This window comes from Heloderma suspectum, chromosome 13 (genome assembly GCF_057233095.1).
Source record: "Heloderma suspectum isolate Gila_16-S chromosome 13, 16-S_ref, whole genome shotgun sequence".
Lineage (NCBI taxonomy): Eukaryota > Metazoa > Chordata > Lepidosauria > Squamata > Helodermatidae > Heloderma > Heloderma suspectum.
The window spans coordinates 24,267,919-24,290,510 of NC_139470.1; the positions used below are offsets into that span (position 1 = coordinate 24,267,919).

The 22,592-nt window shown below is 42.7% G+C and overlaps 1 protein-coding gene across 3 annotated transcripts in view; it reads right to left on the bottom strand.

Moving 5' to 3' along the window:
- Window positions 1-22,592, bottom strand: part of TAOK3 (TAO kinase 3) — a 143,448-nt gene that overhangs the window by 95,539 nt on the left and 25,317 nt on the right. For all 3 annotated transcript variants that reach the window (XM_084820464.1, XM_084820463.1, XM_084820466.1), the window contains exons 2-6: window positions 10,196-10,306; window positions 7,634-7,845; window positions 4,455-4,526; window positions 2,535-2,636; window positions 709-754 (exon numbers count right to left, since the gene is read on the bottom strand). In XM_084820464.1, the coding sequence (XP_084676590.1) occupies window positions 709-754; window positions 2,535-2,636; window positions 4,455-4,526; window positions 7,634-7,753 (340 nt within the window). In that variant the 5' untranslated portion in view covers window positions 7,754-7,845; window positions 10,196-10,306. The remainder of the gene's footprint in view (window positions 1-708; window positions 755-2,534; window positions 2,637-4,454; window positions 4,527-7,633; window positions 7,846-10,195; window positions 10,307-22,592) is intronic.

Sequence of the window (22,592 nt, forward strand, 5' to 3'; positions counted from 1 at the left end):
TGCAGGTGAAAACAGTGAGATGCACTTGACTTCACACTCCCTTAAACCTTTTTCTTCATTGTATTTTGTACTACTATGCATATTCAGTTCCAGCAGTCTCCACTTAGAAGAATAAAGAGATGAGAGTGTAAACACAGTAATTTTCTCCATATATTGTCCCTGCTTTTCTTGAAACTGTAATTGTTCATGAAATTCTTGTCAGAGATTTTTAAACAAACAAACAAAAGTGTGCAAGGAAATCCCCTAGGATAGAAGCCAGGAAATGATAGGTCCTGGGTCAAATGTAGCCCACCAACTGCCAACCTCAGACATAAAGCAGGGCAATGGATGCACAGCTTCTATGGCAATGAAATTTGGCAGGAGGCTACCTGGAAGAAGGGAGAATGGGGCCTTGGCCATGCCCTCCTCATCTGCTTGTCATAGTGGCCCTCCACAAGTTATTAACCAGAGCCTAGTAAGATGGAACCCATACTACAAGCCACGAATTCATAGATATAGCTTAGTTTAACCTAGTTGCATTCAGACACTGTGGTGTGAATGCACTGCAAGTGTCAAAAAAATCTATATACTAAAGAGGAAGGAATTAGACTGCTGCACCTGCACCAAATTATAAATTTCCTATGATATACTGTGTGGGAAGGTAACTCTGTCCCTTAAAAATATAGCCATACTGGCAAAAAGTAATGGTAGGAATATTTCAAGGCTTACCTTCCAACAAATCTGAAGCTGATCCTAAGCAGTACTCCATCACTAACTGCAAGTGGTAGAAATAAATGCAGCCATTAATGAGCAAGAATGACACGTGGCCAAAAGATCAAGGGTGCATTATAAAGATTTTATCTACACTACAGATTTAAACCAGTTTAACAGTCACTCCCTTTCCTTGGTGAAGCTTGGGAACTGTAGTATTGCGGAGGGTGGAATTTCTTAAACAAAGTCTCAACAGATTCAAATTGTAATTCCCATGATTGTTTGGGAGGAAGCCATGACAGTGAAAGTGGTTTACAACTAATGCAAGTTTGTAATATAGCATACCAAAAGAGTTTGCAGAGAGATCCAGGAAACTGGTTTTCTAGTTTCTGCTCAGTACCTGCTCACATTGACATGACATGACACATTTAGCAATATTTAGAGCTCCTTCAACATTTATATGTTGATTTTGGGTTGCCATGACTACACACTGGTCATCTCCCCTGCTCCCAAGCTTCAAGGCTTCACATAGGTGAAATCAGGTGAAATCACTGGAGCACCACAAACCATGAACCAACACTGGGGGATTATGGAGAGGTATATTAACACTTAGTGGGGAAAAGGCAGGATTTAGGGCTTGGTTATACAATTACCAGAATAATGTGGTAAAGATTTACTCAGAAAGTGCAATTTCAGGATGAAGATAGAAGGTTGCATATCAATATATATGATATGCACCCAAAGTTTCAACTTTGTCTTCCCCTCAACATGCTATTTTTCTGTGTGATGGAGTCTTTCTTCCCACAGAGCATTCAAATATGCAACTCTTCACCTGTAGCATGAAAGCTTTACCATGTGATTCTGCTGGTTGTGGAAACTGGTCCCTAGAGAGTGAAATCCTCAAGTGAATAGCCCCATGGGATTATTTTGATTCACCAAAAGCTGTTTTCTCTGCATGTATACATTGTTTACATATGTGGAGAAGCAACACAAAAGAGTGGCAGAATTGCTGTGAGACTCACAGCAATTCCTATGCAGAAGATCCCTCTCTCTACACAGACTCACATGTTTACCAGTCTCAAATTTTTACCAGTCTCTCAGAAGTGTTTCAAATGTAAGCAGCAATTTTGTTTGCCATGATTACACTGGTCTTCCCCACAGTGAACATATTAAGGGCATGAAGGGCAGGCACACCTTCCTAAACACTCTGGAGGTATGCATCATGGAGCTGTCATGGGACACAGCTCTCCATTGTGTATCCACTGCATGTTGATGCAGCATACAAGAGTGTGGCTGCAGCAATACACAATTGTAGCATGAGTCTGAATCAACACTTAGAGAGGCCTCATTTCAATCTTTTCTTCCCTTTTGCCTTGATTTTACATACACCGGCATTGTTAAAGGTGGGAGACACAACTGTCAGTGTAACAATCTACTTTAATTTGAAGTGGGAGGAAGGAAATCTGAGCCAAACCCTCCAAAAAGAACAGGTAAGAAGGAAGCTCACACATACTCTAGACAGAACAACACATTCAAGGAATTCAAAAATGAAACAATGCTGTGACTGAGATGAGTCTTGGTGCATCATCGCCAAATGGTGCATCATCACCAAGACCCATTTGTTGTCACCCTGGCAGTGCAGCTAAAATAAGGCTGAGGCAACCCAGCAGTGGACACCAATCCTTGCAAACATTTTCAGTTTCTATGATGTAAACTCAGTGGTCCACAAGCTTTAAAAATAAATAGCAGTAAAAGACAAATGACATATTCAGCATTACATCCAAGAAACAAACACTTTGGAAAACAATCTGTTAGAGTCAAAATCTGGGGCAACTCAAACTCACCCAGGCAGTGTGCTCTTTCAAGTAACAGCCCTTGTACTCTATGGTGTTGGGATGCTTTAGCTGTCGTAGAAATCTGACTTCCTTGATAATATCCTGCCATTTCTGTTTTTGGAAAAAAGTCAAAGGAATTTGTTTCTAACATCAACCCTTGCATTTTCCAGAACAGCCACAAGGAACCTCTGGCCCACCAGCCTACTCCATTTCCCCTGGGAATGCCCTGTTCTCAAACTACGCCCTTCCCAGGCCACACCCCCTGAAAGGGCGCTGCCTGCTGTTTAGCAGTGCCTCAAGGAGCTGCTCCTCAAAAGAGAGTGGTGGACTAACCTGCCTGAGAGGGTTTTGCCTACTGCTCACCTTGTCTGATCAGGGAGCACGAGCACATCCACGAATGAGTGTGGGTGAATGGTTGTGTGGATGCAAGTGGATGTGGGGACAAGCATGTCAGGTGCCACGTGCCAGCAGTGGCTGTGGCCCTGCTCACTTCTGGTCTGCAGTCCCCAACATACTTGCCTGGAGCTAGTTTGGTCCTTGCAGCCAAAAAAGCTTCCCCACATCCGCTCTAGAACATCCCAGGTACAGAAGCAAAAGACAGTGTTTCTGAGGGAAGGCTAAGACCAGAGGCATTTACTTTCTGCCATTTCACATGGAGTCTTATATCTGGACAGAACATGGATTTGAGAACCTCAGTTCTGATTGCCTCACAGCTTTTTAGCAGGAGGAATTGGGCAGTAAAGTTTGTCAGTCAGCATTTGCTAAAGATGTAAAGACTTTTGGAGACTAATAGCTACCAGAGGGCAATTAGAATAAGTCATTTAACATAAAATATGGGCATTAAGCAAACATGCAATGTTGCATATTTACAAATTAAGGAAAACCTGAATAAAGTTACACGAGTTACATGATTTTAAACTTTGGATTCATTGCTAGCTTTGGTCACAGGGATGGATAGGGATGTTCAAGAAGAACTTCGGGACGTGTTATTTGGTCTATTACATTTGATGAACTGTCTAGTAGAAATTGGTCTCCTATTTGAAATTAGCAAACTATGCAGCACTAAGAACCAGAAGGAAAGATACAAAACTGTCCAGTGAGTTGCAGTAGTATCACAGATTGCTCGCAAACACTCCAATTCCTGAATAGGAAGCGTCAGTTGTAGAATGTTGAAGATCACTGCAGCTGCTCATATAAGGCTGATCAGAACACTCATGCACAATTCTAAGTACAAGAGGCATTATGTGGTAAAGGGGGTTGGGGGGCTTAAGATACAGGATGGAAAAGGACAAAGGAGTGAGAGAGGCAGAATGACAGTGGTTGGTGAGTTGGACTGGGACCAGGGAGATTCAGGCTCAAATCCCGATTTGGTTTTCAGATCCTGCAAAGTACTTACTGGATGACCTTGTGCCAGTCACCATCTCTCAGATCAACCTATCCACAGTGTTGTTATGAACATAATGTTGGCGGAGTGGGGAGAACTTGTATGCTGCCCTGACTGGAATGGCAGGATAAAAGATCAAATGGTAGTAATAATAGTCGTCGTCTCTGTGTGTGGGAATGGGCGGGGGCCAGAAATACCATGCAGGGCCTGAGAAGAACAGGAGTTGCATTGCTAAAAGGGTAAAGAACGTGTGGATTTCACACACTGCTATAAGTCTTCACATTCAGGTCTCAGGAGATATCTTGTTTAGTACTTTGCAACATCTGAAAGGCACTCAAGATTCTAGTGTTGCAAATAGTTCAGTGTCCACATTCCCACTTCACTTCATTAACAAGCAAGTGCTGATCAGTTTTTAATTTTTTAATGTGTTTTTCTACAGAAGCAAGTGTCATCACACAACTGAATAGACTGCCTTGCTGCTGTAACGCTAAGGTCGTGTTGTACTACTGGAGGTTGTCAATTTGCAGGGTGTTTGTCCTTCTTACCTCATTTGTTTGCTTTCCACTGTAGGACATCTTCTTGATTGCCACCACCTCATTAGTGCGGGCATTGGTGGCCTGGAAAGGGGGGGGGGGGGGAGGAAGAAGTAGTATTTAAAAGATTTTCTCATTTTTCCCTACAGCCAAGCAAGCGAATGCCTTCTGTAGACATCCTTCCTCAAAAAACATTAATTCAACTCTGTATTAGGATTTATATCAGGAGCCAGCAGCACAAGATCTACCACAAAACTAGCCCAACCACTCTGGCTCCTTAGCGCACATCACTCAGAATCAATGCTCTGAGGAGCTAAATGCAAACAGCAGAAGCACTTGCTAAATCCTCAAATGTTTCAGGAGTCAAGTGTTAACCTTGAAATCAACAACTTCTCTCTCCCACACAGCCTTAAAGCAACAGTAGACCTCAAAGGCCTCTGTGCCACAGTGTTATTTTGCCTCCCCGCTGAGTAAGTAAGCTTATAAGGTTATCCAAAAATCATATGGGTGGGATAGATGCTACCCACAAGGCAGCGGTTGGCCCTATCTGCCAGAGACTGCATCCTCCCTTATACTCCAATAATATCCGCAACATCAATAAAATGATCCTTTTTTATTATGCCATCTGCCAAGCAAGAACAGTATGTTCTGAGCAGCTGCGTCATAATTGTGGAGCCCCCTTCTTCTGAAGACCCATCCAACTGTATGCCCTGAAATTCTTTGGAAACACTGATAAGACCTCTCTGTTCAAGGCTGGCTTTGGGGAAGTTTGTTTAAGATGGCAGTTGGAATCATAGCTAGGTGTAGACAGGCTGGCAGAGGCAACACAAGGTAGACAGATGAATAAGCTGGTATGTGCAATCTATGGGCAGTTTGGTCTTAAGAACATTATGGAAGTCTTACTGGATCAGACCAAAGGCCTATTTAGTCCAGCATCCTGTTTCGCATGGTGGCCAACCTGGGAAGCCCACAATCAGGGCATGAGGGCAACAGCCCACTCTGGCTGGTACTTCCCAGCAACTGGTATTCAGACTAGTAGATACTGATGGCCTTATCCTCCAATGTCTGATCCCCTTTTAAAGCCATGTAACGTGGTGGCCATTAACGAATCTTGTAGAAGCAAGATAGTTTAACTAGTACTCTCCCACCATTCAACTTAATTGCATAACCTTGGGCTCTAGTATTATGAGAAAGGGAGAAAAACTTCTCTATGTCCACTTCCTCTGCAACATGCATAATTTTATAAACCTCTATCACATTCCCCCTAGGGATGTACAATTTCTGGAAATTTTGAAGCCATGGGAAAAACAGTTTTTCCTGGGGTGGGGGGTGGACATTTTGGGAAAAGTGGAAAAATAACCAATACTTTTCTTTTAGTGCTCTTTGCAGCCCTCCAAATATTTTGGACTTCAGCTCCCATCAGCTTCAGCCAGCATGGCCAATTGTCAGGAATGCTGGGCATTGTAGTCCAAAGTATCTGGAGGGCACCAGGTTGGGGAGGGCTGCTTACCATTTTATTGCTTGGTCACCCATTTTGGAGAGATCCTTTTAGACCTCATTGCAATTTCTTTTTGTTTTTACCACCCTAAATAATTTCAGTGCTCACCTGTAAGCTAGGTCATTTTTTGTCTCAAAGGACAAAGTTGCTTAAACTGAGAAGCTTTATGGGGTCAGATGAAATCTCACTGGCCTCTTTCTTCACCTCACAGCCAGTGAAGCAGCAAGACATCCTTTCACTCACATCTATGGTAAGACCCAAGTGAAGGGGACAGCAAGCCATTGGCTCCTCCTTCTGGCAAGCTTCTATGGTGGCACAGAGATTAAGAGTCCCCAATTCAACATCCCAAACACCTTAGTGGCAGTGTTATTTTTCAATATACTTATTATGTCTAATAGGATTTAAAGGATTTTATTACAATTCCAGCTGTCATCTGTCTCAAGCCTTCCAGTAGAAATTTAAATAAATAAAAGAGAATCTTAGAAGGTTAACAGCTTTTATGTCTGAAAAATGCTATTTATAATGTTGAAGTGAGTCAGTGGTTCTGCATCATTCCACTAATAAAAATGCTTTATTTGAAAGCCTCCAAAAACATTTTTTGTGATGCCAGTAATGTCTGATTTCCCCCCCTACTCCAAATGCTTAAAATAAGCTATGCCTAGCTCCAGAAACTGACAGAGGTGTGGCAACAGACTGCTTGGTGTGATCTCCTTGGCTGGGAGGGGAATGGTCCCCTGCAGAACACTCTTCGTAGCGTTGTCTGGTGGAGCTTTAAATGATTAAAGCAGCATGGCTCTGCTTTCCTTGAAGGACTAATCCACAGCCGGAGACATCTTACAGTTAAATAACAGGCTAATCAGACAGACTGTAAGTAATGCCATGCAGCAGGCGGCTTTAAGTGACACTGCCTCATTTTCAAGAAACACTACATCATTTCTGCAAAGGAGAGAACTAATAAGTTCAATCTACTTCATTTATAAAACTGGGTCACCTCCTTTAGATAACATACAAGCAGCCATCTTTTGCAACGGAAAGCATCCCAAAACAGGAAGCTATACTGTGATGTGTAGCTCTTTTTAAATGCTTATCTTCATTAATTTAATAAGGAGCCCCAGGAGGTCCGTGATCCAAGCCTCAAATCGGACCTGCCACAAATTCACTGGGTAGCCTTAGGCAAGTTACAGCCTGCAGTCTTCATCCGCAGGTGTAGGATACCAGCTGTGTGTGTGAGTACATGCACATGTTGGTGGGGTGGGGGGGATATCTATTTTTGCTCTTGGCCTTTTTGGGTGGCAACTTGGAATATTTTAGCAACAGTTGAATTGCTATAAAAGCCAGCCAACAAGCTTGGCAGCAAATTTGGGTCTGGGTACCCCATTACCACTACCCTACAGCAAAGCAGCAAGGGGAAGGAGATTTGCAGTAGAGAAGGGGCAGGCATGTATATGGTTAATCCTTCTCCCACCCACCACTTTCCCCCTGCTAATTTTAGCTTTCCCTCCCTGTTTTTACCCCCTTTCTACTTGATTCCGCTTTTACCCACTTATTTATCTGTGCAATGAATGCCATCTTGGGATGATGGGAGAGAAGGGTATAAACAGCTTTGACTAATGATGGCAAAGCTCTTCCTCAAGCTTAGTACTATAAAAAATTTTTTTTCAGGCAGAATGAACTGAAAGCAAAAACTACTTACAAAGTAAACGGCTCCAAAACTTCCATGTCCAATTTCATGTAAACCCACGAACAGTTCTTGAGGATCATCTTTGTAGAACAGGTCAGCTATATCTGGGTCCTTTGGCACTCCTTTGCGCATGTTGAACAGTATTAGGGCCTTGTTCCCACCTCAAATTCCCAGGTAGTTTCTTTCTTCATTGACAATGGACTTTGCAGGTAACAAATCAGAACCTTTAGGGAGTGGGGGGAAATGGGGACAATTAACCCATTAAATCTTTCAAACCATTTTCACTCAGATGCCTTCTATACAGAGATTCAAGGAAACAACTTTTGGGGGCGATGACTTTTCCGTGTTCTCCTAAATAGTTCTGTTTAACTGTTACTCTAACAAAGATGTTCTGAGAGCATTCCATTTATTTAATTTGAAATATTTCTATCCTGCCTTTATGCTTAACAAGGATAATGTAAGCCGCCTTGGGTTCCTTGCAAGAGGAAAAAAGGCGGGATATAAATGCAATAAATAAAAATAAAATAAAAGGAAATTTAACACACTAATTTTTTAAAACAAAATAAGGCAGTGATGACTGAAAAAAAGGTACTGTGCTCCAAGTGCTGCACTTTAAAACATTACACAGTGACTACATGTGAAAATAGCCCCTCCTCCTGATTTCATCCCTTGGGCTGGGGCACTCCCTCTTGGGCACACCTTAAAAGGTGGCCTAAAATAATTTTAAATAAATAAATATTGGGCACCTGGATAGTGTGTCACTCCAGGTTCTTCTCAGCAGGAGTGCTGACTGAAGCAGTGGATGGAATAATTGTGGACTTCCCAGGTCTAAAATATTACAGTTGCTGCTCTTTCTATGGCCTCCCTTAGTTGTCTAAAAGTGATGACTGAGGTTCAAACAGCAATAAAATCTAAATGCCATTCAAGCAGCAACTGCTTCACATTTATGAGGTACATGAGCTCAGGCTTACAACCCCCAAAAGAGATGCAATGTGTTCCAGTGACTGTCTTCAGATGTCATGCTAAATTATGGTTTAGTGAGACATGAATGAACTTAGCCTCCCCACAGGCTGCTGTGCTTCTCCACCCCCACCCCGCTCTTCCTCCTCTGGCATGGCTGCAAGAAGGAGTTTGGAAGCTTTCGGTTTTGATTAACTGCTTGCTGCGCTGTCTGAACCCAGTGAACTATTGTTCATCAACTTCAAACTGTGGTTTACAAAGCTGGTTTGTTTAAACTAACCATAGTTAACCACAGTTTGATGGGTTTGGATGACACAGCAAGCTGTGGCTAATCAAAAGCTGAAGCAAAACCTTCTGAACTCTTCCTCGCAGCTGTACCGGAGAAGGGAGCATAAGAGCCCAGGGTTCACATTTCACTAAAACATCATTTATGACATCTGATCATAGCCAGCATGCAATCTTTCCTACAATTTGTGGAAACATTTTTTTCTTAGAAGTGAAACTGTCAGCAAACTTTCTATCACACCTTGATTAAATCTGGCAGTTTTAACTAAGGGTTAGATGTCATTGCTTCGGGGGCAAGTCTGGACCATGGGCTGCCCATTTGCCATCCTGGTTTTAGGTTATTCTATCACCTTTATTCTGCTTGGTTCTGATTCACACCTTACATATCATTTTGATGGGATAGATGGGATACTAGATCACAAGGTGTGTGGTTTAAATATTTTCAGATATATTTTAGGAGAAAGTAACGTTAGTGAATAGCAAATAATTATTTTAGTTTAATCTCCTTTGTTCCTTGAAGTTATCTATGGGGCTGTTCGCATGTAATGACAACCCATTGGTTTAAAAACAGATGGGTTGTTGGAGACAACTGGGAGAAAGCGGGTGCTCCTGCTGGGCATGATGTCAAAACCCAGACCGCTGGATTGCTTAAGGGCTAAACAACCCACAGTTAAGCTAACAAATCATGGGTTAACTGCTGGGTTGTCTGCCCCCTAAATAACCCAGTAGTCTGGGTTTGGACATCATGCTCAGCAGGTGCTGATTGTGGGTTGCTGAGCCAATCATGGATTGCCGAGTAAAAGTGGAAAAGGGTTATGGAGTGCATGACTACTCATCTTTTTAAAAATCCGATGGGTTGTCATTATGTCCAAACCATGTCAAAATCTCTTGTGGAAGATCCAGGGCCAAAAGGTTTCCCCTCTCCTCTCCTGACTTCATACCTGTAGTTGAATCCCTGTTAAATTTCAAAAACTCCTAAAGAGTGTAATCAGCTGCCACTCCCCCCCACTGCCCCCCGTAGAGGCTTTCCTTTTAGTCTTCCTTCTAGGGCATTTGAAGGTGCCTCAATTCTCACAACACACCAAAACAGCCATTTATCAATTGTGCGTATCAAGACAAGAGCATTTAAACTCGTATTTAGGTGCAGAGAGTTAAATCCATAGGCATATTAATGCAGTAAGAGTCTATCACAACAGACTCCAAGGAGAAAAGCAAAACCAATCTGAACCTGCATTCTGAATCCCCCAGCAATTAGAATCCCACCCTTTAAAGGGAACCCATTCAATTGAGATGGAGCAAAAGGGTTGCAAAAGTGGCATTTTAACATACCTGGGTAATTGTGGCATTAACCACACTCTATGGCTCAGACTCATTTCAATAGAAACGTTAAGTTTCCTTTTCTGTTGTTTCCCTAGGCTCTATATATTCTTGTCTTCTGACCTGTGGAGGTGGGGAAGCAGCAGTAATTAAAATAAGCAAGACATGTACAAATGAGTGGTTACTGGTATACACTGCCGGACCATGGACAACTTCTGACAACTAGAGCTACCAGCTTCCCCACATTTGCCCTGCTCCCCTTCGCACCTAAACTGTTGCTCCTTCCATCTGGCAATGATATTTGAAAGCAGAAAGCAAGACAAAACATTATCTTAATCATCTGGTCAAAATGCAAGAGAAAGGCAACTTCTCATCTTCCTCTCTACTGCGAAGCAAGATTCTGGAGGGAAGGATGGCCTTCACAGCACTGAAGGCAATGATATCTTCTTGCCTCCAATCCTATGCATATTTTAAATGAAAAAACAAATTTTATTGGCCTCTGAATGAGAAATGTCTGTACTTCTACTTCCAAACATGACCATTACATGGAAGCCTGCAGGTAACCAGTATTCATGAAAAGGTATAGTTCCTCTTTTAGCTAACACCTCCACATGCACCTGTCCTCCCTCTACTAACGACTTCTGGAACATCACAGTTGCCTAAAACAGAAATTACTTTTAACCACTGTTGCAGCATCCCCTACCTGAGGAGCCAGCTCTTCTCGCTCTGACATCCAGCTGAGTGTCAGACTCTCTAAATTTCTAAAGTTCTGCCTCTGACAGTCCCTGGCCAGCTGGACATAAGTCCCTGGCTACTTTACACATTAGCAGTAGCGAACAGCTACAGGCAGGTGTACAGTACCACAATAAGGTTTAGTGATGGTACAGGAATACTTTTTAAAGAAAGCTTCCAGTTTTTCTTTTGTAAGCCGCTCTGAGCATTCATTTGAGTAGAAGAGAAAGGGAGACAAGTATTTAATAATAAAACCTTTTTTAAAAGACGCCTTTGGGTTCCATTCTCTCTCTGGCTTGGAGATATAAGTGGAAATATATTTGTGTTAAATAGTTTGTTTCATTAAAGAAGGGACATGGCCAAAGATGCAGATACTAAAGAGGTGTGGTTAAAGGAAGCCACAAGACCAACAGTACTTGGAAGTTATTTTATCTACTTGCACTACTTTACATTACATTACAGAACTCCTCTGAACCATACACACCTGTAGCGTGTCCTGTAACAAGTGAATTGGATACATGCCTTTGTGTGTCACTGCATGCATATGTTACAGAGAGAAGAGGTCTCAAATGTGCACAGGCAGAAAAAGGGCAACTATCCTTTTCACACGTTACCGCGTGCACTGTAATTATACACAAAATACCTGATCAACTGCAACATACAAAGCAGCTCTTTCAGTGACAATTCAGCACAACTGAAAGCTGCTAAAACATAACGTTACGGCTGCAAGCTGAGCATCACCCAGTTCAAATCTTTCTCCGCAGAGAGCTCAGTGGTTGGACCCAGGTAAGCTGCTATTCTCTCAGCCTCCAATTCTCATCAGCAATATGGAGATAATACCAACCTAACCTGCAGGGCTGTTTTAAGGGTTACTAAGGTAACAGACAAGAAGTACTTTGAACATGCTAAATGGCTAAGTACCATCATCATTATCCCCACACTTACTGAAATCACCTAGCATCTCAGCCCTTTAACACTGTAGAGCTAGAATTTAAAAACAAAACTGTATTATTGATTAAAGCTCAGTGACAGAGACTCAGGTGGCTCTGCGCTGATTTGCAGTGTCTAATTTCCCGGCCCATAATAAACCCAACCGAGCAACTCTTCCCACGTACAACCATCCCACTGCCAAAGCATGCTGCTGTTGTGTGTCTAGGGCAATTGTTTGGAGACTGCAAAGCATGTGACGGTATGACTAAGGATGCATCCAGATGGCAGCTGCCCACACTCCTGGATCAGTGCTATAGCACACAACCAGGGTGCATACAAGGAAGTCAGATGCTTCTTCTCCAGCAAACCCGCTACACTCGGTGAAGGATGACAGCTATCCAAATTGTGTGGATCAGACTGATCTCAGCCATGTGGATTAGAGCAGGCCAGAGAACATGTATTGTGGGGGGAGATGAACACAGCATATCCAAGCACCCTTAATTAGGCACTTGAGCTACAGACAGTTTTCCTGATTGTCTGCAGGTTTTCCTGAATGCAACTCACACTGGTTGAGACAAGAGAAGGACTCTTCAATGGCTGCACCCAAATTGTGGAATGCCCTACCCGGTGAGAACTGCTGGGCACTCTCGCTTACACTTTTTTGCCAACTGTCAAAAATCAGCAGACGATTTTTTTAATGTGGCAATACACCTTCATGTTAAAATGTTTTTATCTGCTGAGCCTATTTCCATTGTTATGCTGTTGTTTTATTTCTTGTATAGGATTGTTTTGCTTTTGACTGTTGTAAGTTGCACTGGGCAATGCAAATGCACTGGAAGGATGGAGTATAAGTCTTCTAAATAAATAATCAAATTTTCAAATTAAATAAATAATCAAATAAATAATCAAATTTTTGGTTCAAATATGGGTCACAGCAGAAAAATGTAGGCTCCCCCCAAAAAAGATATCCATTTTTGTTGTCACCATTTTATTGTAGAATATAGAGTTTTAAATTTCCTTTAATGGATTGGAAGAGTGGATACCCTTGGGGAAATATGGGGAAGAGAGGGTCAGCAGGCTTCAACTTATGGTACAAACAGGCTAGCAAATTCAGACTCAAGTGGTGGGGTTGGGGGGGGGGTTGTGGAGCCTTCTCATCCCCTCTATTTAGGTGTGGTGGAAGTTAATGATAATCTGCTAATGGAAGAAGTGCTGGTGAAACATTTGCAAATTATGCCAATGCCTGAACAAGAAGAGATGCTGTTCAAGTTAAGCTCCTTGCATTACCTAAGGGACAGTGAGATGAACGGGCAGAATAAAGTACCCATCATTTCTTTCTGCAGGTCACAATTTACAGAGGGGATGACAGCTTTGGAAGAACAACTGCCCCCTGAGGAAACAAAGAATTTTAAGGAGACTGTGCCTTGTTCCTTTATCTGGGTAATTTGAGGTTGGGTGTCCCCAATGGAGGATATGGCATATGGTGTCGATGCCCATACAGAGTTAGAATGTGCAACCATTCAGCTTGCTAGACATCCCCGTCTTCAAAGTTCAATCGGAAGTGTGGGCTTCTCAATGCTCTACAACACAGCCACAGTGTGATGCAGTGGTTTGAGTGCTGGACTAGGACGGGGGGAGACCTAGGGTTAAATCCCCAAGATTGGCTCTTGGGCCAATCACTATCTTTCAAAATGCAAACTATATCCCCCAATAGTGAGTGACTGCCTAGTTGTTTGGAGACACCTTAAGTAGGACTGTAAGATCTAAAACAAGAAGATCAGGAACAAGTAGTGGGACTTGTTACACATCAGTATAACATGAGAGGAAGAGATCTAGCAGCACACTCACCCCAAAGAGGCACAGGGACAGCTGCATTTGTAAATGCTCATGAGGAAGATCCTTAGTAGGTCCCTACAAAGCTGGCCCTACCAGAAAACAAGGTGGGTGAGGTGGCTACCCCAGGCAGATGCTTTTGGGTGCCACTAAGAACAGCACAGGGGGAGGAGCATCTGCCTATGTGGGCACAATCCCCTAGGACGTTCTCCTGCAGAGGCCCCACTGACTGCCCAACTAGGCATCACTGTTTTGGCATGGCGTTGAATCACTATTTAAGAAATAAGTGGTACAGGGTGGGCCCAACCCAGATCAGGACTGTGCCATGGGTGAAGGGCAGCTTTAACCCTTTGCCCGCACAGAAGTCCTGATCAGAATCAGCCACCCACACTCATGTGGCTGCTTCACAGGAGCTTCCCTCCTATTGAGAACAGCAGGTGTGTGGGGTCCCTGATTCTCATCGGGACAACTCTGGAGGAAAGGGTTTTAAAAATCCCTCCCTTATGTCATAGCCCTGATCTGAGCCCCCCGCCCTGCTATTTGTTAAACAAAAAACAGCTATGCAGTGCCATACTACGTGCTAAAATTTGCATCTCGTTTGACCCAGAAATGAAAGGGAATGGGGGAAAAGCACTGTAGCATTTATGTTAATTAGCACAGGGAAAATTTAATTTGGATTCCACCTCCACCACCTACGGTCAGTCCTGGCTATTTGGGCATGCCCTAAGGATATATTCTTTCTCCAGACTTCACATACAGGCAGTTAAAGATCACTATTGGCAGAAATTGCTGGTTCCCCACTCCCCCTACACACACTCCCAACCTAACTTTCTGAGGAGAAAGAAATGCCTTCATCCATTCTCCCTGAACTGAAGGTACTCTCCTTTGAAGCCCTACAAGAACATTCTAGCTGCACTGCCACTTACAGAAAGTGTCCTGCAGTTTTACCTGTGACAAAAGGAAAAAAAACTAGTTGAAATTAAGCCATGGCTTGCTTGCAACTGACCAGCCTCACCTGACAGCATCACGTTTTACAACACCCCCTCCCCAAGAATGTTGCATTTCAGGTCCTATGGCTATTAGCTGAGGAGTACAAACATCTGCCTCTACTACAATAAAGGCGTTATTGGTGAGGATAGCAAGTTACCCAACTCTGTTTTAGCCTAATTCATTCCTTTTACACCAATCCCCTCCCCAAAGTTTGTTTTTAAGCTTGAAAGAATGTACGGTTCTCTCTCAAATAACAAGTATTCCTTATCAGAAGAATCATAGAATAGTGGAGTTGGAAGGGGCCTACAAAGACAATCAAGTCCAACCCCCTGCTCAATGCAGGAATCTAAGTCAGAGCATCCCTGACAGATGGCTACCCAGCCTCACCTTGAATGCCTCCAGCGTGGGAGAGCCCACTACCTCCGTAGGGAATTGGTTCCATTGTTGTATTGCTATAACAGTCAGGAAGTTTTTCTTGATGTTCAGCCGGAATCTGGCTTCCTGTCACTTGAGCCCATGATTCCGTGTCCTGCACTCTGGGATGATCGAGAAGAGATCCTGGCCTTCCTCTCTGGGACAACCGTTCGAGTACTTGAAGGGCGCTATCCTATCTTCCCTCAGTCTTCTCTTCTCAAGGCTAAGCATGTCCAATTCTTTCAGTCTCTCTTCATAGGGCTTTGTTTCCAGTCCCCTGATCATCTTTGTTGCTCTCCTCCGAACCCTCTCCAGTTTGTCTGCATCCTTCTTAAAGTGTGGTGCCCAGAACTGGACACAGTACTGCAGATGAGGCCTAACCACTGATGAGTAGAGGGGAACTAGGTCTTCCCGGGATTTGGAAGCTATGCTTCTATTAATGCAGCCCAAAAGAGCATTTGCCTTTTTTGCAGCCACATCACATTGTTGGCTCATATTCAGCTTGTGATCGACAACCATTCCAAGATCCGTCTCGCTTATAGTGTTGTTGAGCCATGTTTCCCCCATCTTGTAACTGTGCATTTGGTTTCTTTTTCCTAGGTGCAGAACTTGGCATTTATCCCTATTAAATGTCATTCTGTTGTTTTCTGCCCAGTGCCCCACTCTATCAAGATCACTTTGAATTTTGTTTCTGTCTTCCAAAGTATTAGCTATCCTGACCAATTTTATGTCATCTGCAAATTTGATCAGCATTCCCTGCAACTCCTCCTCCAAGTCATTAATAAAAATGTTGAAGAGCACTGGGGCCAGGACTGAGCCCTGTGGTATCCCACTCGTTACCTCTCCCCAGTTTGAGAAGATCCCAGTCAATCAAGAGCCAGTCAGTCAATTCCAGATTGTCTATGGCTCTGTCCATGATCCACCAGCTCCATCCATGACTCCATGGAGGGGATGCTTATTTCTGAAAGTTGGCAATCATCACTCATGAACTCCCACAGTATTAGGATATGTAGCATTTAGCACCAATTATTCAGTCTGTCTCAAATATAGAGCAATGATTAGCCCAGTTCATTAACAGCCAGATCAAAACATGATCAGTTCATTCCCCAAGCAGTCCAATTTAAAACTTCCTGTTCTACCAGCACAGTAAGTTGCTACTCTCTGTGCTGGTGATATAATAATTCACTGTGCTGATATAATATGCATTAAAGACCAAGACAGTAGTTGCTTACCACTCCTAGTTAACCACTGGAGTCCTACTTCCATTATGAGGGACCTGATGGTCTGATCCAGCAGGACTCTTCTTAGGAGGTTGCCAGGGCCCAGATACATACAATACCAAATTGTACAGTGGCAAGGGGTTGGATGGGGAACAATGATAATCAGTCTGCAACTATTTATTCCCTGCACTACTGTGGTAGTTTACCAGAAGAAGCGATGATGACAGCTTAAGTCTATCACCTGCTGCTTTGGGGATTCACTGATGCAGCTGGCCAGAAAGAAGTACAGCAGCCTGCTTCCTAACACGCCCAAGCTTACTCGGGAGTTTGCCAGGGATGCGAGAGGCCAACAGTGTTTCACCTTGCCCTAAAGATCTGGTCTGGCTCCTGAAGCAGAACAACTAATCTTTCTGGTAAGGACTAACCTATTACCAAACTAGCCTCCTTGCCTTGCCCTGCAAACAGGGCAACCAGCTAATTTGGAACGCAGGCAATTGCAACCAACTGCCTGCCTTTCAGGTTACACCCTCGCTGTGCCTTTGGCCTGCCAGTTCTGCCATAATTCCCTAACCAACACCTCAAAAAGTATATTTGTTACTGGATTAACAAATTAAACATGATGTTGAATTATATCGTTGGGTTGCCACACCTCTCTCTAACCTGCACATCACATAAATAAAATGTAATAAACGCATAAATAAAATGTGTTTTCCCCATTTCTTAACTTTGCAGATGTTGCCACAGGCAAGATGAAAAGAGCAAGGATTCACCATGGAGGTGATGGGTATTCACTGGTGTGGTGTGGAATGGGAGAACATAGAGGGCTTGTGACCCATTGTCTTACTTCAGTAATAAATATAACTCCCACAGTAGCCAGTTACTGCTCTGGATCTTTCTACACAGATCTATTTTAAGGTGTATCTGCTATTCCATTTGTTCACTACCTTAATTCTCTGTAGTAAGCTATGGTTTTCCCAGTAGTAATGTATGGCTGTGAGAGCTGGACTATAAGGAAGGCTGAGCGCCGAAGAATTGATGCTTTCGAACTGTGGTGCTGGAGAAGACTCTTACGAGTCCCCTGGACTGCAAGGAGGTCAAATCAGTCCATCCTCAAGGAAATCAACCCTGAGTGCTCATTGGAAGGACAGATACTGAAGCTGAAGCTCAAATATTTTGGCCACCTAATGCGAAGAGAAAACTCTCTGGAAAAGACCCTGATGCTGGGAAAGACTGAAGGCAAAAGGAGAAGGGGACGGCAGAGGATGAGATGGCTAGATAGCATCACGGATGCAATGAATATGAACCTGAGCACACTCCGGGAGAGTGCGCAGGACAGGAAGGCCTGGCGTGCTACGGTCCATGGGGTCATGAAGAGTCGGACACAACTGAACGACTGAACAACAACAACAAAGAATCTGAGGATTTTTGCTTTTAAAGTTGCTAGCTCTTATGGATGCACAGATGTACTTCAACACATCAGTGGGTAGTCAAGGGTCCAGAAACATGCTTGGTGATACTGAGTCTATAATTCTACAAAGGCCAGAGACAGTAAGAGAGACATAATGTTTAGAAGATTCTTTTGTATACCATATGATATACCTACTTTTCACAACTAAGTTTTTGTTTCATTTTAGTTATAACCCTTCTTTCATTTCTGTTATTGTTTATTGTTCTTATGATCATCTTAATAAATTGATACTCTAAAATGTGGAGGTGGGGAAAATGGCATGAAGACTCTGCTTTCCAAATGCCTCAAAGGTCCAATGTAACATTGGGAAGTCCCGTCCCACCGTCCCCCATGTCAAGTTGAAGGAGGATTAGAATCAGTGGTGAGCTCAAATTCTGTTTGGCTACCAAAGTCTGTCAAAAATTTTGGACAGTAAAACTAAAGGTGTCAGGTGGGAACACTGAGCAGAAGGGAAGGTTTCACCACTCTGCATAATTTCTCCCAGATTCAGGATGATACAAAATATATGCAGACCTATTTAATTTCCATACATTAATTCCAGTTGCAGAAATACGATTTTCTTGATGCATAACTTTGATCTGGGATGGGATAGTGGTGGAGATGGTAGAACACACACAGGCCTCTTTATGTGTAAGCAGCATAAGGGGGCTTATGCTACTTAGAATAGCATAAAAGCTTTGAAGCAGGGTATTGTGGGCAAATAATTCAGAGTGCAGTAGAGGGGAAGAGTTCTGGCCAAGGCGACCCAAAGACTGTGTATCTGTGGAAAGCTCCCTTCTGTGTTGCAGCTCCTGATCTTTTCCACAATCTACTACAGACCTTGCCTTATATCCCTTCCTGCCCTTGCCCTTCCTGCCAAAGAGAAGGACACAACGCAGCAAAGAAAGACCACAGGTTACCTTGGCAGAACCTCTCAGCTGAGAGATGAGCATACGAGCATGAGACATGTGGCTGTTTAACAACTTTAGACGATGAGGACACACTTACTCACCCCTCCTTACATAATTGCCACAAGAGTGCCACCAAGTCTTTGGGAATCAGTGCTCAGTTTTAGAACTTGTCTATATAGTATTCAACCAAATTTCAGAGGCTGCTATAGGTTAGAAAGCTACCTGTAGAGTTTTAGCCACTTGTTCTTGTTGAATGTTCTCTACTGTGTTCTCCTAGGTCAATGGATTTCAAACTCTTCTTTCATAAACCTTTTCCACATCTCTCTGATGAGGAACTTCTATAAGTTTCAGAGCAGGGCACTGAAATCCAGTTGGGCCTCAGTTTCACGTGAACTGAGCACACACCACAGAGCACACAGTAAACTCCCCTGCAGCTGTGCATCAGAAGGCAAGCTGTCTTACAGGGAAACTTGGCCATTAATAATAATTTTCTTACTGAGGAATCCTTGATAGGTCTCTAAGAAATCCCAGTGTTCCCAACAACACAGTTTGAAAGTGTGAACTCCACATAGCAGTGATGATATAACCCTGAAATGAAATACATGATCAGAGAAAGATGAGCCCCTTTAATGTTTCCCAAGGTTCAGTCTCAATGCACTTTCAATCTTCAATTTGACCCTTGAACTCCAAAACAAACAAGAGGCTGAGCTGAAATGAGGAAAAATAGATTGTATTAACAGGCTATTAAGACTGCATTACAAGTTGATGCAATCATCATCCGCAGTGTAACGCCTCATCGCATTATGACTCGTGCCCCCCAAAGTTCTTATTAATATCTGCAAAAGGACACTGGGATCCTTTTCCAAGACACCTTCTTTCACCAAGATCCTCAGATCTCTGGCCAATTACTTCTTATGCACATGTTCTTGACTCGCTTGAGGTAACATTAACGGAATATCTACAGCTGTTAAGCCACTTTGTGGTTGAACTGCAAATCAGAGACAAAATGAGTTAATACACAGAAAGAGAGGCTCAGTGATGAGTCAAGTGTGAAAAATATTAATCCCTACAGAAGAGATGTCACTGACAGACACATTTCTCTGGAAAGTTTTACATGTTTCCACAATTTTTCTAGCACTGATAACATCATTTACAAAAAAAATAAGCCCCCTTAAGTGAACTGAATGGGAGGGACGGTGGCCTTTATAAATCACTGTTTTCAAAACCACTTCCTTTTTGAAATGTTTTAAGGAACTTTAAATCCTGCATTGTTCTCACTGCCCACAGTGTTAAAGCAGGGAGAGAGCAGGGAGAGAGTAGGGATTGTCAAGTATGTACCCAGATTCCTGAAGACCCAGCTCATGACAAATCTTACCCATCTATTGCTTTTTCCACAGGGAGTATGTTTTATATGTGCATGATCAAAGTTCAGCACTTTGATCACCTTGGTTTGAGTGGAAAAAGAAACCTACTCAAAAACCATCAATAACGGTCTGTATTGGCCTTCATTCACACCGTATTTTGGGGCTAACACAAAAACTATTGTTGAGAACTTACTGTACAGAAGACCCACTTTGGAACTAGAACCCCACAAAACTTTCTACCTCCATCAAATGCTGGTGTTGTTGTCATGGCACAGTAATGTTAAGTCATATGATATAGGTGTGCCTGCTGGTGACTCCGTTACAGCTTGAGATTTACATTCATATCAACTTCGTTCTTACTATTACGTTTTAAATTCAATGGTGCCTATGTACTTCTCAGAACTACATACTACCACTATGGAACTTGTCAAATGGACAAACAGGAATGTCTCTCCAGTTCCTCCTTTTCCTTCCTAACTTATCCCCTTATACCTTTTGGGTTTCATGTGATCTTGTATGTTTGTAATAACCAAGAAGACTCTTATGAGTTCCCTGGACTGCAAGGAGGTCAAATCAGTCCATCCTCAAGGAAATCAACCCTGAGTGCTCATTGGAAGGACAGAGACTGAAGCTGAAGCTCAAATATTTTGGCCACCTAATGCGAAGAGAAAACTCTCTGGAAAAGACCCTGATGCTGGGAAAGACTGAAGGCAAAAGGAGAAGGGGACGGCAGAGGATGAGATGGCTAGATAGCATCACTGATGCAATGAATATGAACTTGAGCACGCTCCGGGAGAGAGCGCAGGACAGGAAGGCCTGGCGTGCTATGGTCCATGGGGTCACGAAGAGTTGGACACGACTGAACGACTGAACAACAAAATAACCAAGCACCTCATAAAAGTATTTTTAAAAGGTAGAAAAAATGTAAAGCATCCATACTATTAACAAAAATGAGCTATATAATTACAAAAAAAGCATTTCCAACTTAAACTACTGAAGAGTTTGCTTCCTCATCTTTAAAAAAGGTAGCATGATTCAGGATGGATGTAGTGATGTCCAACAACTTAGACAGCTTTAAAAGAGGGTTAGACAAATTCATGGAGAATAAGGCTATCAATGGTTACTAGCCTTGTTGGCTAAATATTTCCTCCAGTATCCTAGGCAGTATGCCTCTGTATGTCCATAGCTAGGGAACATGAGCAGGAAGTGTATTCATCTCCTGCTGTAGGCTTTTCATAGGTATATGATTGGCTACTGTATGAACAGAGCACTGGACTAGATAAGCCCTTGGTGTAATCCAGCACAGCTCTCAAATTCTTATGTTAAATCAGGAAGAAAAAGGGCTGATTTAAATCACCAATTTAAATCAAATTTCTTACTGATACTTCTTCATTTATTTCCTAAACAATGGTGCAAATCTGACCACTAAACCAAGCTGTTTAACAACTATATATAGTATAATTTGTACCATTTCATTCTCACAACCAGGCCTTGCATTTTTTGTTGCAGTGTGTACATTTTGCATGCTGCATTTTTTTTTTTTTTTTAGCAGTGGAGGGAATGCCTTTAAAATATTCCCATAAAAGGGACTTTCTTATGTCCAGCTTCTGTGACAGTTTGTGGGATGAAGTATGGGAATATATTATTATTCCTTAGATGCGTCTCTATAAACAATCTGACTGATGCATTAGATAGCCCATCATATGTGTTCAAACGCCTGGGAATAGTGTAAAGTATTAACCTGGCATCAAAAAGATGATAATGTTGGTGTCAGGCAGGCCTTGCTTGAGAAAGCATTCCATAAACAGGGGGCCATAATCGAAAAGGCCCTCTCCCTTGTTGCCATCTTCCAAACCTCCCTCAGACGGGCCACTTGGAGGAGGACCTCAGAGGTTGATCATAGGATACAGGTAAGTTCATAACAGGAGAAGCACAACCTGTTCCTTCAGGGGGAGTGCAACCCCATCCAGAACAGCATCCAGTCAGGAGCACAATCCACTAACAACATCTCAGCCTTGGTTGGATTGAGTTTCAGTTTATTAGCCCTCATCCAGTCCACTGTTGCAGCCAGGCATCAAACTAGCACCATCCACAGCCTCACCTGATGAGGATGAAAAGAACAGAACTGTGCCATAGACATTTTTGTCTTTTCTTCTTTCCAGTATTGCTCCTTTCTGCATCGCTCAATGTATCTGGTAGAAGCAGTTTTGGGATTTAAAATCTAATTTAAATTTATTTTTTTAATTTTTATTGATTTTTAAATGATTTTTTTCCACCCTGCTGTTACTATTATACTATAAAAGTAGCCATTGAAATTATAATAACCCCCCCAACCCACAAAACACAGTTCAGCTCTTGTCACCAAAAGCCAGCCCAAATTAAAAAGAATAAATCCCAGCCACTGCCAAGAAATAGTTGGAAGAATCTACAGTCTGACGGGGACTGAATCTTTGTCTAAAGGAGAAAAATCTCCGGTCAGATATGCTTGCATGCTATGTGCGACAATGTGCAGAGTTTGCTGTTGACAGCAGATATGTCTGAACTCCACTGTTTTTATATTGTACATGG